Source organism: Silene latifolia, chromosome 5 (genome assembly GCF_048544455.1).
Source record: "Silene latifolia isolate original U9 population chromosome 5, ASM4854445v1, whole genome shotgun sequence".
NCBI classification, from domain to species: Eukaryota; Viridiplantae; Streptophyta; class Magnoliopsida; order Caryophyllales; family Caryophyllaceae; genus Silene; species Silene latifolia.
Window position 1 is genome coordinate 90,069,205 of NC_133530.1, and position 18,098 is coordinate 90,087,302.

An 18,098-nucleotide genomic window follows, 5' to 3' on the forward strand; every position below is an offset into this window, starting at 1 on the left:
CAGCGAGTCGGGTCGTGCCGGCCCGTCGTGCCTAGCCGCCAACCTGGCACGACACCCAAGCATAGGTGGTGGGTGTCTGGCCAGGCTTGTTGCCCAAAATTCTGTTGTGGCGCGTCTCATGGCACGCTTTTTCCCATTTTTTAGCATTGTGCCATGTCGCATTGTTCACTCAGGGCGGGTCAGACAGGTGACCGTGCCGCCCGACTAGGCCTGACCGAAATTGTCACCTCTGGACGGTGAGTCAAGGGGTCACTGAGCCATCTAAAGAATAGACGAGGGAAGGGATGACAGTGGAACAAGTCCGGGTGGGTGAACCTTGAGCCGTCATCAACCAATAAAAATTCATGACAGATAGCCGGAGACCCATGAGCTTATGGAAATTCCGTTCAAGGGACCGAGGTTTACATGGTGCAATAATAGAAAGGGGGACAAAAGGGTGTATGAGAGGCTGGACAAGGCTTTGGGGTCCAAGGACTGGTTGTCATTATTTCCGGATACCAGGATCAAACACTACCCAATTCAGATTTCCGATCATGCTCCTATTGAGGTGGACTTGCATTTAACTAAAACAGAAGGGAACCGACCTTTCAAGCTTGATGCTTGGGCCTTAGGATTTGAGGAGTGTTTGGAGAGAATTCGTATTGCGTGGAATACAGTGGAACATGGGTCTCCGGCTTATCGCGTCACTAGGAAATTGGCAAGGGTACGGGGAAGTGTTAAAAAATGGACACTGGATAAAAAGGCGGAATGGCAAGGAAAGTGGGACGAGTTTGATCAGAAATTAGAGCATGGAATGAATATCGCTTGTATGGGGGGTGGTGAGGAGGAATATACTAGAGTGCATGAAGAGCTACGTGATTTCGCCGTGGCCGCGGCGGTTTACTGGAAGCAACGGGCAAAGGTCAAGTGGACGGTGGACGGAGATACGTGTACAAAGTTTTTCTTCAATTGGGTTAAGGGTAGGGCAGGTAGGAACCTTATTCATGGGATAAAAGGGGAGGATGGACAGTGGAGATATGAGGACGACCTCGTAAGCAGTGAATTCCAACGGTATTATATGGACCTGTATCAGTCTTCAAGAGATGGCGGAAATGGGAGGGATACGGCGGGAATTGATCTAATGCTGGGACATTTGAAAAAGCGGGTGACTCAGGATGAGGCGGATCGGTTAAATCGACCTTTTACGGCAAAAGAGGTACGTGGTGCAGTTTTTCAAATGGGGGCTTTTAAGGCGCCAGGCCCGGATGGTATCCCCGCGTGTTTCTTTCAGAGGTGCTGGTCTCTAGTTAAGCGTGACTTTACTACTGGGGTCTTATCCATTTTAAACTCGGGGCGAGTTTTGAAGGAACTTAATAGAACCTTTATTACGCTCATTCCTAAGAATGACGCTCCGGAAGGAGTCTCGGATTACAGACCCATAAGTCTCTGTAATGTGATCATGAGGGTGGTGACCAAGTGCATTGCTAATAGGCTTGCAAGGGTTATGGGGTCTATTGTTAGTGAGTCACAAAATGCCTTTCTCCCGGGTCGAAACATCAGTGACAATATTCTATTGGCACATGAGGCAATCCACTCTATAACAAGGCACAGAGCTGGAATGCATGGAAGATATGCTTTTAAAGCTGATATGAGCAAGGCGTATGATAGGATTAAATGGGACTTCTTGGAGCGGACTCTGGCTAGGTTTGGATTCCCTGTGAAATTGGTACAACTTATTATGAATTGTGTCACCTCAGTGAGTTATGAAATTCTCTACAATGGGAAGCCTTTACCGCAATTCGGACAAGAAGAGTGTGGTTTAAGGCAGGGAGACCCCCTCTCTCCGTATCTTTTTATACTCTGTATGGAGGTTCTTTCTGCCAATATAGATCATGCTCAGGAGATTGGAAGGATTGATGGCTTTCCTTTATGCAGAGGGTTACGGCCTATGACACACTTATTTTTTGCTGATGATGCGGTGTTCTTTTTCAAGGACAAAGGCCAAACTGCTTCTCACCTAAAGAACATAATTGATGATTATTGTCAAGCCTCAGGACAAAGGATCAACCCGACAAAATCTGGCATCATTTTTAGTCCGAGTACAACTCTTGCAAAGGCACAACAAATCCTCAGGGTGTATAATGTTAGATCTAATAGAGGTATTGGGAAGTATCTAGGGATCCCAGCTGAATTCCAGGAGACTAAGAAAGGTGTTTTCCAATCTCTAGTGGACCATATTGCAAAGCGCATCTCCTCATGGAATGGCATCTTCCTATCACCAGCGGGACGTTTAACTCTCATTTCATCGGTCCTATCCAATCTTTCAAATTACTTTCTATCGGTGTTTAAAATACCGGTAAGTGTGGCAAGAAAGATCAATTCTCTCTTGGCACAATTTTGGTGGACAGGATGTAAATTGGGAAAGAATGTTCACTGGTGTAGTAAAAATTTTCTAAGTCTCCCAAAGAGTAGGGGCGGAGTTGGGATTCGCAACATCGAATGCTTGAACCAAGCGCTATTGGCAAAGCATGGATGGCGATTGGTCTCTGGTGACATGTCTTTATTTAGCAGAGTTTTTAGGCAAAAAGTCTTTGGGAGTGGTACAGTTGATCCTAACAGAAAACCGGTTCAGGGGACAGGTTGCTCGTGGGGGGTCCGAAGTATTCTTCATGGGTTTCGATTTATCAAGGAATACATGGGGTGGAAACCGAGCAGAGATTCAAGCCTAAATGTTTGGGCGATGAGATGGGTTGGCGGTAATCGTCCGGATCCAAAGGAGCATTGGTTGGGGCTCAATGATGTCCACTTGGCGAATTTACAGGTAAGAAACCTCTTACTTACTAATGGTGAGTGGAACGAACATTTTGTCCGGGCTTTGTTCAAAGAGGAACATGCGGTGAGAATTTTGGCCATTCGGCTGCGGGATACGCATAGGACTGATGAGATTTACTGGCCATTTACAAAGGATGGGGTTTTCACGGTCAAGAGTGGATATGGATTGATCTTCGACGAGTATATAAATAGGAAGGGCACGGCCAAAGATAGAACAAGGATTGGGGATCGGGGAAAGATGTTCTGCCGTAAGCAATTATGGACTCTCCCAATTTCTAACACGTGGAAAATTCTGCTATGGAGAATCATCACAAGCACACTTTCGGTAGGAAAAGAGTTCTCTAGGCGACACATGGAGATTGATATTCTCTGTGGTTTGTGTGGTGAGAACAAAGCATGTATGGAGACAGTTGAACATCTATTTCGGGACTGCGAGGTATCGGCCAGGATTTGGGCAAGTTCAGGCTTAGGCATTAGGGTGGTTGGTGCCACTACTGCAAACATGACTGACTGGCTCATTGACTGGGTTCGTTATCTTGAGCGTCAGGAGGATGGCCAAACGAGAGTCATAAACTTCATTGCTATAATATGGGGTTTATGGACTGTTAGAAACAAGGTCAAGTTTGACGGAATGACTAAGAACCCCCATGTCCTAGCGGATTTTTTGTTCGGATTGGTTAGAGACAGGGTACGCATTTTGACGGATCAGTCAGAAGGAAAGGGCATGAAGAGATGTGTTGGAAGGGACCTGGGGGAAATGCCTGAACAAAGAAGAGGGGAGATACGAAGTGGATGTCCAGTCCAACTTATTGGTGAGCCGGACAGGTGCGATACCATTCGAGTGAAAGTGGATGCTGCGTGGGACCGGACTTTTAAGGCGGCCTTTGGATGGGTGGCTTACAATAGCTGGGGGCGAGAATGTAGGCAAAGGCAGGTTAAATCTAGAGCTGAATCAGCTTTACAGGCAGAAACGTTGGGGGTACGGGATGTGCTCATGTGGGCGAAATCTGAGGGGTGGTTGCATTTAGATATTTCGTCAGACTGTCTACAACTCATAAATGCGATCGAAGGGGTCGACAAAGTGGATCATCTGATTGCCAGCGTAATGGAAGATATACATGGACTCGCAAGTTCTTTTCATTGTTTATGTTTTACTTTTATTCCAAGACAGCTTAATAGTGTAGCGCACGGCTTGGCTAGGCAAGCCTTTAGAATGTAGCACCTTTCTTTACAGCTGTCAAAAAAAAAAAAAAAAAAAAAAAAAAAGAGTTTGCCTCTTATCTTACTGACTCGAGTCATCAAACCGCTAAAAAGGTTCAGTTCAGGTTTGAGCCTTGAGGTGTTGCCAAACCAGATGAAACAGAATCATTTCTATACCCGACCCCCTAGTCATAAATCAGTGTTCGGCCTATTCGCTGTTGATGCCAAAACGTCCTAAATCCTGTAAATCATGCATCAAGGTAACATAAATCACATATGCACAAATGCAAACTGTGATTAACCAAAAAAGAATCAAATCATTCCATTTCCATTACAATGGAAGGCAACAATAGTTCGAATATAAGAAATTTAAACTCATGTATCAAAATGGAGCTATCAGATTGAAACCAAGCTCCACAGATTTAACAGTTTTATGATCTACGAGCAAAGTATTGTCCCGGAAAATTGTGGGGGTTAGTTAGTCCCTCTAAATAACATAAAAAGCTACATTATTCAACCTTTCTAACGCCTTCCCCGACCCCAAAAAGAATTTTCATCACCATCGAGCCACCCGCCAACAAGGTATTGAGCTAACCAATTAAGCACCGCCAGATCCATACTTCTTTCCGAAGACAAGGACCTGGAGTTTGTCGTAACCAGCCAAGACTCCAGCACCAGCAACAGCACGAAGAATGTTGGCACCAGCACCCTTGAAGAGAGACTTAGCACCCTCGTTTTTCAAGATCTGAGCAAAGCAGTCCCATGAACCCTTGTACTTGACGGCCTCACCGGAGGTCATCATCATTCTTCTACGGACTGTATCAATAGGGTATGAAGCAAGTCCGGCACCATTGGTGATCACCCATCCAAGAGCAAAACTAGCAAAAAAGCTATCCTGCAATCATTATAACCAAACTGCATGTTAAACCCCCTTTACAATCACATCTTACAATACATATTTTTACTATTACCGTAAAACCTAATGTCTTTCACATATGAATATTTAAATTTGGGATAGAACATGTCAATTCATAATAAAAGCGTGATACAGAACATCAACGTATGAACACAGCAGCATTAAACATAAACCTCTGAGGCTCCTAACTATGGCGGATGGCCGGGTAACAGGGGTTTGGAGTTATGCAGTCTGACAATAGTGTTGAAAACAGAAGCGGTTCACACGTAATGTTAATAAAGTCGAGAACTGCACTGATAACTCCTCAGAATATAAGAACAGCCCGTTTAAAGGATCAATTGAATAGAAGAGAAACTCAGCAAACTATAAGATCAAAAATTACAATAACACAGGTGAAATTCTAGCATTATCGAATCTACATTGGCCAGAATATAAACCTTAAGAGGCGGAGAGCTAAAACATCAAGCTTAAAAACGTTCCTACGTGTCAGTCTAGCAAGACGGACATAAAAAAAACAAGATCTTGAATGCAGAACTACTAAAAACAGAAATTTACCTCCAACTTTCCGGTCAAGATGACAGGCTTAACTGAATCGTACAGTCCAAAGTAGAGACCACGGTAGACAATGATACCAACACACGAGATATTGAAACCACGGTACAATCCAGCTAGACCATCTGATGCCCAGGTCTTACGGTAGACATCAACAAGACCATTGAATTGCCTCTCTCCTCCCTTCTTGGAGGCCTTGGAATCATTTGCCAGACGTGTACGAGCATAGTCAAGGGAGTACACAAAGAACAAAGAAGATGCACCAGCAGCACCACCAGATGCCAAATTACCAGCAAACCACTTCCAGTAACCGTCCTTGTCCTTCTTGAAGTTGAACATTCTCTTGAAGTAATCTTTGAAGGCAAAGTTCAATGCCTGGCACGGGATTAGAAAGGGTCAGGCACATATAGAACATATCTACAATGAACGCAGTAACATTCAATGACATTTTATGTAGTCTTACTGTCTTTCCCCTTTGTTGGTCTCCTATGTAACAAACAAACGAAAAGGACGTCTCTAGATTACCAAATATGATAATTGCATCGACGTGAACAACTACACTACTTCACAATAGACATAAATGCATCGGGTATTGTGATTTGTGAGTCACCTAATTTTATTCCATCATCCCCAAAACCAAAGAAGGGTGAGTCACTAGTTCCATTAAAAGTAGAAATAAAGCCGCCAAAAAAAATGCCATCAAACCTACCTGAGTAGGGAAGTAACGGATGACGTTAGCGGTGTTCCCTCTCCACAAGGCTACCATACCCTCATCAGCCATTGTTCTCTTGAAGCAGTCACCAATGCCCTTGTAGGGCTCAGAGAGACGACCAGCCTTGAGCATTTCATCTTGGTTCTGAATCAAAAGTTTGACACGCTCAATTGGAGCTGCAGCAGTTTTGGAGACAGCAGCTGAAACTCCTCCCATAAGAAAATCAATGGCAAAAGCACCGACTCCTTTCTCTTGAGGAGCATGAGCAACAACAGGGCTGGTCATGTTGTTAACAAATGACAAATCTTGGGTTGCACGGGTTGGGAACTGGAAAGCAGCATTTGTGTAGTTTCCAAAAGCGCGCCTTTGATGCAAAGCTGGGTTTTGGAATGCCCCAAAGCGAGATTGTGTCACTTGTGATAAGCCATTGGGAAAGTAAAGTTGGCCAGCTGTCTTCTTGTTTATCTCAGCCATCGCGACTATTTTCCTGGATTGTGTACAAATCCATTATTAGGGATGAAACTTAACGCATCAAAGAGCAATACAACAGTCCATAACGTAGAACTTCTGTAAATCATAATCATGAAGTAATTCCGAGTTGGGACATAGCACAGAAACAATAAATATAATCCAATGCTATACACGAAGTAATTCGAGCGTCCATAGATCAATCAGAGTCAACTAACAGTTGGACATTCAACATTCAAAATCCCAACAACAATCGGAGATCATACTAAAACCAAATACAGTTTGACTATGAAGTTATACAGTTAAAAAATTTACACCAGTTTAAAAAGACTGAAATCAATCCCTTAAAAACGATCTAAATTTGCCGATAAAACAACATTCACCCATTCCGCAATCTTCGGAAAAACAAAGAGATTTATAATAACTGTTATGAATCTCGTTAATTTTGAGAAAAAATTACGATTAACAGTTAGAATCTCAAAATGTAAAAACTACTACTATACAATATGTAAAAGAAGTAAACAGAAACCTTAAACTAAATTCAACAAATCTATGTTCGAAAAAATAATTATCTTCCGTTCCGATCATTTGTTTAAATTTAAAACACAATCGACAAAAAAAGTAAACAAATGATCAGGACGGAGCGATTGTTGTGAATCTCTAATATACAAATGAAAATGAAAATTCCGATATCATAAGAAACATTGAATCTCCACTCTCCAGATCCAATAACATAAATCAACAAAGATTCGTCAAAATTCACATCACAAAATTGAATAACTAAATAACAATAAATTACCGATCTAAAACAACAGGATTAAAATCGAAATGATCAAATTGAGTAGAATTATGGATGCGTAAAATGTATGACTAATAATATATAAATAATAAATGATAAATAAATAAAATAAAAGAAAAAGTAAAGAGAGAAACCAGAGAAATAGGAGGTTGAAATGAAGGAAGAGAGTAGTGCTGCGGAATGCCAACCAATTTCGAGGGTTTGTGCGATTTGACTTGAGTCTCTCTTTTATATTACTGCTGAACTATACTATACTCTCCCATTTCTTTGGATATTTTTCGTGTCGATTCTCATATTACTGGTTGGGCCTTTCACACTTTGGGTTAACCATTCGGTTGTCCCTTCGTAATTTGGATTCTGCTCAATTCATTTTACGGATATTTTTTGATGAAAAATTTGTGAAATGAATTTGATAGAATTGAAATAAATTGAATGGAGCTGAAGTAAATTACGTATTCCCTACTATTCACTGACATCTTTCACATTTCCTAAATCGGAAATAATGATCTTTCACTTTTCTTATTTTAATGTCTGACCCTACATTCTCTCTCCTACTTTTATTTTCCTCTACATACTACCACCTTACTAAATATTGGTCCAAAAGTAATGTGGAAAATCATATAGAATAAGAGGGAGTATTTTTTTTGTTGAAAATAGTTGAACTAAACTAAATTGAAATGGAGCTGAATTGAACTAAATGAAGTTGAAGTAAAAGTTAATTTACGAAGAGATGAGTTGAACTAAATTGAATAAAGCTGTAAACTGTAACTGAATAGAGTCGAGCTTAAATTAAGCAAGAAAGAACAGTTATAGTGGCAATCAATGACGACACAAGAGAGGCGGTGGTGATCAATGGCGGTTTCAGATGGTGGGTGATTGATAGGGGGTGACAGTGGTGGTGGTGGTGGTGGTGCTGATGGTAAACAATCATTTTAATTAAACAACTAAGAATGTAAACAGCATTGGCCTTTTTTTAAACGGAGGTAAGTGATGTTCTACTTTGACGAACTTAACTCATTTGGTGATCTAATAGGTGTTAACCTTTGATTGGTTGGACTCAAATAATTTGAAAAACCAAGAGAAATAGTTTAGTGGGATAAAAAAAAAGTTGAAAATGATTGCGAAGTGGTAAAATAGAAAATATATAGTGACATTTTTTTTTTTGAAGGAAAAGATCAATTCATTAATAAATCGCCGAATGACACTTACAAGAGATAGGTATAATCGAAAACAACAAATTTAATAGAAGCCAAAGGACAAATTCCTCTCGTAAAACTAGGGATCTCAAAACATGATATGACAATTCGGCTCGTCCTTATATCGCTCTCTTCATGTAGCTTTTAAGGGGATCCTTCGTTTGATTCATTGATGGAGAAAATTTACCTTTTATCGGCACCATAGATCGTCGACGAATAATGCGTATCAATTGTAGAGTCGTATGACAAATCATCAACAAATTGCTCTTATCTATATTTCCAAAAAAACAAAACCCTAAAATAATATAAAGGACGGAAAAAACTCCGAAATTGGAGACAGACAAACGGATCTCATCAAAAGATAGACTTTTATTAATGGATTCATAAATTTTCATACTAAGAATTGATAAATAAAACTTTTATGGGGCTTACCATCGATTAATGGTCGATGGAAGCCCCGAATCTGATTGTTGGAGGCTAGGGTTTTTAGAGAGAAAAAGGGGTGAGAGAAAGTAGGGAGAGAAGTTAATGTCGCTATATAGGTAGTGACATTTTGAATAACCTTTAAGGTAAATATCCTATCTACTAAATGAATATATGAAACTTTTATTTTTTCCGCCTAAATCATATTTTGTAAAATAAAGTGTAGTTTTTTAGCATATATTATAGGTATGGTAGGTGGTTAAATGACACAATTTTTTAATAAATTTAATATTTAAAACATTCTATATTATTTCACATTATACAAAAATTTATCTCCATTATTATATGATAAACAAACTGTATACTTATTTTTTTAAATAATTGCATGATGAAAATTCATTTACTTTTAATGATAAGAAGTAGCACAAAAATGTTAAATAGTAAAAATATTCTAAAAATAATATCATTAATTTCTTGGTAAAAAGAAAACTGTTCCGGGTGTAATTCCAGAGCAGTTATTTGTTACCACCCATGCTTGTAGAATGACGTCTTTGGTTGAATCCTCCTTGCGGTCTCCTGAAACGATGAACAAACTGAGGGCTCGGCTTTGGACCGAGCGAACTCACTCCGACGCTCAAGTCAGTAAACTTAGAGAGATAAGTTGTTGTTACTTGGCGAAGTATATATTGTAGAGAGATAAGGAAGATATTACCAGATGAATAGTGATTCTTAGGTTCAATTGTGGATTTTCTCCTCAATGAGAGTTGAGGAGTATTTATAGACTTTCACCTTTTGTCACGTAGTGACCAAGTGGCCAAGTGGCTAGCAGGTGGAAAGACTGATCTGCCCTAGGCCGAGGGACCCATGGCAGGCCGGCGGGCCTTGTTGACTCGCCGCCGAGGGGCCTTGGAAATGAGTTCGCGGATATGTGCCCCGGCTGGCTAGTTGTCTCAGCCGAGGCACAAGAGACAGCCGACAGTGCAAGCGCTTGTTAGGGCAGTTAAGTCGTTGACTTGTTGTAGTTATCCTTGACCTTGCTCGATGTTGACTTGGTCGGCACGGGTGCGAGAATATGCCCCATCAATTTGCCCCAGCCAGTAGTCTCATGCCGTGGTATGGGCTCCGATGTATGTTGAGCGTATATTCTCGCGCAAGTAAAAATTTCCCCGCCCGACTTCTTCTTCTTCTTCGGCTTGATCGTATTATGGCCGTACCATATCCCCTCTCCACATGGTTGTGTAATGGACATCCGATGTGGAAAAGGCAATGACGCTGGCTGAGACCAGGGTGGAGAGTGCCGGTTGTTTCGATTGCCCCCGGCTTGCTTTCTCGCTTGGTTGATCATGTGGCCGGCGGAGAACAGATACTTAGGAATTTGTTGAGGAAGATGAATAGGCAGAGAGATATGAAGGGGCGTGTTGAAGACGCTTGGTCACTGTTGCATTGATTGACGTTCAACTGTTGCAACGATTGACATTCCGTGGTTGCATGTCCGACACGTGTCCGTTCGCCGATTGGTCGACGTTTCATGGGTCAGTGCCTGATTGGTTCTTCTTCATGGGCTTTCCCTTATAAATAGGCGCTTAATCCCTGAAATTGGCCACTAATTTCATTTTCTCAAAAAATTTCTTCTTTCTAGCCCTCTTTGACGAAACTTCTCTCTAGCTTTCAGAATCATTACTCCGGCGTAACACTTTTCTTCAAGGTAAACAAACAAATTTTTAACTTTTTCATTGTTAAGTTTTCGCTGTGAATCATGTCTTCTGCTGATGCCGGTCCTAGTAACCGTGCGCCGGGGGATTCCCCGTCGCATCTTGATGAAGAGGAGGCACTGGCCGCCGTCCCGCTAAGGTCCGGGTCCTAGGTCGCCTTCTCCCGGTTGACCCGAAAGTTCGGAGGGTTGGGAGGATGACGATGAAGCTGATGAAGACTTTGATGATGACGGTGAGGAAAGGATTCCTTCTGGTATTGAGAGGCAGTTCATCATGGATCACGGTGAGGCCTGTAAGGTCCGCCTTGACCGTGCTTGGACCCATAAGTTTGCCAGTTGTTCCGGCGAGACATTTTTCGAGGGCCATTTCTACTTTGGCAGGGGATACAAAATTGTTATCCCTGAGGAGGGTCAGGCCGTTTGTGCCCTCCACCGGGTTGCACCGGCGTATACATCCGGCACTTGGAGTACGGGCTCCGGTTTCCGCTGAATGACTATGTTATGGCCATCATTAGAGCCATGAATGTCGCCGTTGCTAACCGCACCCGTTGGCTATTAGGACCATAGTCGGCTTTGTCCGCTCTGTCTCTTCAAGGGGGAGGTTCCAACGGTTAATTTATTTCGTCGGCTTCACCACCTTCGACCGTCATTCCCTGGTCGCGTCGGATGGTACAGCGTGCAAATGGAGCCGGGTTACGTCTCCGTCGATAAGCTTACTTCTTGCAAAGACTGGAAAGATCGGTGGGTGTACGTTGAGGTGCTTGGATGACTATCCGCGCCCCGGTCCTTTCAAAGACGAAGTTAATTTGCGGTGCGAGACTAAGGCGGAGCATGACAAATGGGTCACCCGGAATAAGCTTAAGATGGACGCCGCAAGGTCCCTCTTAATGAGGATGAGAGGTCACGATGAGGCTTTTGAGGCGGACAAGAGTGGGGTGCCGAAAAGATGGATTCCCCCAACGCAGATCATTCTTCGATGAGTCCGCTCACACGTCGGCCTCATACCGGCCCTAGCACAGGGTGAGTGGGGTCGGTGTGAGGCCCATCTTGGCTCTCAATGTTTCTGTTTCTTGAATTTCGATTTACTTCCACTTAACTCTTACTTTGTTTCCTTTGCACCCACTTTGGACCGGACTGTCGAGTATATCCTTCGAGAAATGGGGCCGCACAAGGATAAGACCGTTGCCGATTTGCACCCTAAGGCTCTGGCCCGTGATCGCAGGACGTCGCCGAATGATCCGATGGATCGCAATGAAAGGCCTGAATGTGGAGGTGGCCTGGCGAAGGTTGCTAGTAACATGCCGCGCCGAACGCGAAAACAAAATCTTCGGCGGCGACGGCGTCGCCGACATCGCTTCCGCCTCCCATCCCTTCACCCGTCCGGAAGGAGACGGTGGTGATCGTTGATATTACCAATGGGGAGGACTCCGATGCGGAGGGGTCTCCCCTTGTCCGTAAAGGAAAGAGCCCACCCTGCGCCGCCGATGCTTCCGCTGCTATCGCCGCAATCGCTGCCGGGCGAGGAGATGCGTCCTCCGAGCAAGAAGGCCAAGCATGGTACGAGATATATCCCGTGGCTCGACTTAGCCGGTTCATTAGGCGTTTCGATGACAAGCTCTCGATATGTCCATGTATACTGACATGGATGTTTTAATTGAATTTTTGTAGATCAACCGTCGGCAGCCGCCGTTCTCACTGTGCGGCAATTAGAGAAGCAGCCTGAGAAGGCGGGTGATAGAAATGTCACCGTCGACTCCTTACTCCAGAAGGTTTCCCCCACCGAGCTTGTGGCAGAGGGGATGAGAATATACAAGAGGCTAGCGAAATGGACTCAGCTAGCCGGCTCCCACATTATGGAGCAAGAGAAGACCATGGCTCAAGCCCCCACGCCGAGCGGCTAAGGCTGGAACTCGACGCGGCGAACAAGGAGGCTAAGAGGGCCAAGGCCGAGGTCAAGAGGCAGTCCGTGCTTTGAGAGAAAACTCGGGAGGACGCTGAAAAGGAAGTCCTTCTTTGAGAGAGGGCCAAGGCCGAGGCTGCGGCGGCGGAAGCTGCTAAGCTGCTGGAGATGCGTGACCTCGTTCAAAAGCACGCCGACCTTTACCGTACGCAGAGGGACGAATTTAGGGGCTTGTTCCAGGTCCAGGGGAAAGTGGTTCGGAACAAGGATGCTATCATCACCCAAAGGGAGGAGGACATTGAGACGCTCCAAACCGTTATCCTCCCTAACATGTGCGCCCAATACCGGGACCTGGCCGAAGAAGCCGCCAGGGAAGTGATTGGGGAGCTCTTCCCTCTTGATGGCTCCTTTCCGTGGGACAAATTTGACGAGCTGTTTGATGATAAGCTCGAAGTTAAGGAGAAAGCCGCGGAGGAGAAGGCCAAGGAGGAGGTAAGGGCACTACAGGAAAAACGCGGGAAACTGACGGAAAAATAAAGCCCATACTGACGGCATTTCCGTCGGTATTTCCCTTTCCTGACGGAAATTCCGTCGAATCGTGGGTCGCTTATTTCGTCAAGAAAATACATGCATCGACGGAATTTCCGTCAGTCTTCCAAAAAACTGACGGATATTTGACGGAAAATCCGTCCTTATTTATAGGTCAATAGTGACGGAATTTCCGTCAGTTTTTTAATTTTACTGACGGAATTTCCGTCAGTTGTCGCTGACACGTGGCATTTCACGTAAGATTCTGAAATCAAAATAGCAGGGGGTAGTGACGGAATTTCCGTCAGTTTTTTGATTTTACTGACGGAAATTCCGTCAAGGGCTAGACACGTGGCACATTTATTTTAATTCTGGGGATATGATTGAGGAAATCACTGACGGAAATTCCGTCAGTTTTATCACTTTACTGACGGAAATTCCGTCAGTTCCAGGGACACGTGGCACTTTCCTCTTGAATCTGGAAAAATGGAGAGGGAAAGCAGTGACGGAAATTCCGTCGGTATTTTGAAATTACTGACGGAATTTCCGTCAGATATATTAAATAACAGGCCTCGGAAACAAAGAAGACTCGCCTGCCCGACCACGATGCGTTTTTGCATCGTTTCAAATACACTTCACCAACCACGATGCCTATTTGCATCGTTTCCAATATAAACAAAACCCGCAAAACACATCCAATCGCGACCGCCAAGCGGAATCCATTTTCACGTCGACCGCTAATGCGGGAATCAATAGACAACAAAAGAGAAGGGGACGCAAATTGTTTTACATAAAAACATAGTCAAATTTGTACATTGTCTTACAAATTAAACAGAGAATTGTTTTACCATGTCTTTCATACTTACTAGACGACAATACTAACTAAACTAAAGTTCTAACCTAAAGGCTCTAACCTAAAGGCTCTAACTTAAAGGCTCTAAGTGTTTATAGGGTCAATAAAACTACCACCAATACCTCCAAACCCGTCATCACCACCCCCAAACTCATCCCGTCTATGTGGAGTAAATTGTGAACACGTGTTTGGGGGTTGAGATGCTTGCAAATCAGCCCAAGCCTTTCTCATTGCCGCCATTTCTTCAGCCTGTTCACGAACCTGTCTTTCAAGAGCAACTCGAGCGGATCGCTCATCATTCATTTGGGTGGAAAGTCGTGAAATTATGCTAGAGCATAAGATAAAGACCGTCGGCCAGCTTTGTTAGGAGGAAGATCATACCATATTTGGGCCCCGGTAGGTCCTGTCCCAAACATCCGGTTCTTCTCGTCAAATCCTCCTACACCTTATAGTAGGCCCGAATCTCGTCGGAGACTGTCCAGTGTGGCAATGGCTGCCTCATCTCCTCTTGGAAATCACGCTGAAAAAATAGAAAATCGTCAGAAATGATATATATATACCTATCTTTATAAGAAAGAGATTATCGTTCTTTGTAATAAAAATAAATATTAAATTAAATTCAAGAATTTACCTCAACATCAGCCGCTCGAGGGTTAACCCACTCGCCCTTCTTATTTTTCTTCGTCTTCATGAACATCTTGTGGGGGGTGGCCTCTTGACCACGAAATTATTATGGAAACAAGTAAAATCAAGTATATTTTTGTCAATCATATATATTAACCACTTTTTAAAAGCAATATAAACAATACTTACCAATTCCTTGAAAGCATCGGAGCAACTCTTCCGACCAAGAGTGTGGGTGCCCAATGCTTTCCCATCTTTCCCACCCGACTTCCTATTTGCCGTGTTGATTTTCGAATGTTTGGCAAAAGTAGCATCATTTGGCCTATTCCTAAGGTTCTCCAACCAAGAAACAGGCACCCACTTTGGCGGTTTCTTGTTATATTTTATTCCATTGATAAGAGTGGTAATCCGCCTCGTTACCCTCGCCTGCCACTCAGGAATAGGATCATACCCAGGATCGATGGATCTTACATGAGTCTGTTTCAAAAACAAGTGTGAAATTAGTTATATAAAACTTTGGAAAATTCTTATAAACTTAAGAAAATTATTATAAACTTAAGAAAATTATTATTGAAAAACATAATTACCGCAAAGTAATTCCACATCTTCCGACGTTGTGCGTTACTCGCTTCACCCCACCTAGTGAAGTACTCATCTCCTGTGTTACAGGTGAATGACCAAGTAACATATTTCTTGATTGGTTCGTCATCCCACCTGAAAAACACATAAATATTTGAAATTAAATCAGAAATGTTAAGTTTTTTTAAACTTAAGAAAAATTAACATAAACTTACCAAAAATGATCCGCCGAGCACGGGCCTCTGAGAGAATCACCTGCATGTTCTCCTGTCTATTTGATGGAAATTCAGGATTTTCCTCATCCTCAACCTCGTCGTCCTCCCGATTCCGTTGAGATGCATTTGCCTTACTATTGCTCCCAATCATACGGCGAAAAATGTTCGGCATAATCACTGCATGTTAACAATTCAAATCGTTAGTTCAAAACAACCATTTCTGCAGGGTATATATAAACAATTGAAAAAAACACTATGGAAAACTGTGAACTAATTACCACTTGCCTCTAATGCATTTTATTGGGTGAATTGAGAGGTTTCTTATAACCAAATCTTGAAAATTGAAACACACTATTGATGTTAAGCTAAAACGACATGTATAAAACAAAAAACCAAATAGCTTAGAACGACAAGTAATAAAAAACGGAGGGCATATTTTATTGAATGTTTAATAATTGTACAATTACAACTAGTCCTCCTCACTATCACTATCACTACAAATCAAAACAGGTTCATCATCTGAAAAAAGCACTCCCACTTCTTCCTCTGATTCCTCATTTTCGTATCTAATAAGTTCTTCAACTTCATCTTCATCCCCTTCTTCTTCGACGTCTCTGTCATATTCCCCTTGACCTCTTTCCACTGTCACTTCGTATACATCTTCATCATCTGTATCTTCCAACAAAATCGGTGAAATTGAGTGATCATTCACAACCACATCTTCTTGAAAGACACTTTCTTCAATAGGAGCATCAACTTGTGATCTTGCCTTGGTTTTAAAAACCGCGGACCACTGAATACCTTGATTACCTTTCTTAATGGTTGGATAAGGAGCATAACAAACTTGATCGACTTGAAAAGCTGCCACAAATGGGTTATGTCCTGTGGACAAGGCCCTCGGGAACTGCGTCCGAGGGATCCACACCTGACATAATCGACTCGAGGTTCTTTCGAATCGAATTAAGACATATTAGAGTCGCCACCAAGTTTTTTGGGAACTTGGAACCGTTCAAGTCAACTTTACACCTTTCATCGAAAAGCATAAAGCCAATCGACTACGAGTGATTAAAGATAAAGACTTGTACCCTATATCACTCGATTTGAATGACTCTCGTAATCCAATGGTATTTAGACGGATCCACAAACCATAGATCTTGAGTAAGGGGTGAGGGTACGTGTTGGGAAGCCCATAAGGACACCCAACCCCGCCCGTCAATAACGGCCTCTACTAAGTCAAGTGTCGGATTTCAAACAAGGTCATAGCTACTGCGATGTATGTAATGCAAACGTTGTTTTAACCCTATCATGTGACAACAATTTCTATGTCGTTTTAGATGCAACTAAACTAACTTTGTCAAAGTTGTAATTTAGCATGTGGGTTGATTGATCTAGCAACATGTAAACAAAGCAAACAAGGCTTAAGGGGGAATGGGGGAGCCGTTGGGATCTACCTATTACAAACCAGGCATTTCATGCCGACACAACAACAAATTAAAGATACAACTCGATCTAAATACAATTGCTACAAACGAAACAATACACGACACAAAACACACGACCAATTGGCCTTGAAAACCGTGCACATGAGGGTGGCCCATGGCTCACATGACCCACGGTCCTTGGGTCATCCTCGTATTGCGTGCTCGCGCTTAATCTCATCGAATTAGACATAGGGCTACGCACCAAAGCATGCATTAGCATAAACCGGGCCATGTTGCTTTAGACAACACGCGGTTTACTACGCCTCTACAAGCATTGGGAACAACCGTCTAATCAAACAAGACTAAGGTTTTTAGAAATCATTTGACTCGATAAAAGAAAACAAACTTGAAATATTACAACTCGATAAACCAACAATAAATTACAAACAATGAAACAACGAGAAAACAAACGGCATAAAACAAAACGAGAAAGGTACAGAAAACGGCCACCACACGGCCCTAACCAACGGCCAAGATAAGGTTAACCTAGTTCCTAAGTTAGATTCATTGATTAGATCGAATGATTGCGAAAAGGGATCGAAAACAAGTTAGAAAACGAGTAAAAACACGATGTCGATTGATTGTCGCGCAAGGGTGCATTCTACACGGCCTAAAGGGTCCAATTTAGGTTAAATTCGCTAATTAATTTAACTCATCGAGTGTCAATAAGAAGGTGCTAATCACGCACTCTTATACTAGCGAGAAATTAGGTGAAAGAAGGAGATGCATTCAATTATTTACAGAAATCGTCGATTGATTTTATAACTTACGTCGAAGCCACCTAAAGTGTCTAATTAGATTATTGAATTGATTTAAAGTCATCTAATTACGTCATAGGTTAACAATCAGAAGTTAAACTAACATACAACGGGTCCTAAGGTCCATCGATTTGGCCGAAACAGTAAGAGGGTCGAAAACGAAGATCGAAGTTAGATAATTGCTTTATTTATGCCCTACTTTGAACACGAGGATATGTAAATGAGACGAGGGTGTACGACCGACAGAAGGAGCGGTTTCTTTTCCCATCTCAAGTAAACGCGGGTGTTCATAGTGGTACTTTAACTCATACTCGGACTAACTAGTTTCATAGTTAAAATTAAAACAATCGAAAAACAAACAAAAACAAACAA

The 18,098-nt window shown here is 42.6% G+C and overlaps 1 protein-coding gene across 1 annotated transcript; it reads right to left on the bottom strand.

The window, feature by feature from the left end:
* Positions 1–4,308: 4,308 nt before the first annotated feature.
* Positions 4,309–7,683, bottom strand: LOC141657851 (ADP,ATP carrier protein 1, mitochondrial-like). Its single transcript, XM_074465226.1, has 4 exons — positions 7,593–7,683; positions 6,189–6,678; positions 5,483–5,854; positions 4,309–4,906 (listed from the first exon to the last, which is right to left on the bottom strand). Exons 2-4 carry the CDS (start codon positions 6,663–6,665, stop codon positions 4,610–4,612), a joined length of 1,146 nt encoding a protein of 381 aa, XP_074321327.1. The 5' UTR covers positions 6,666–6,678; positions 7,593–7,683; the 3' UTR covers positions 4,309–4,609.
* Positions 7,684–18,098: the final 10,415 nt, after the last annotated feature.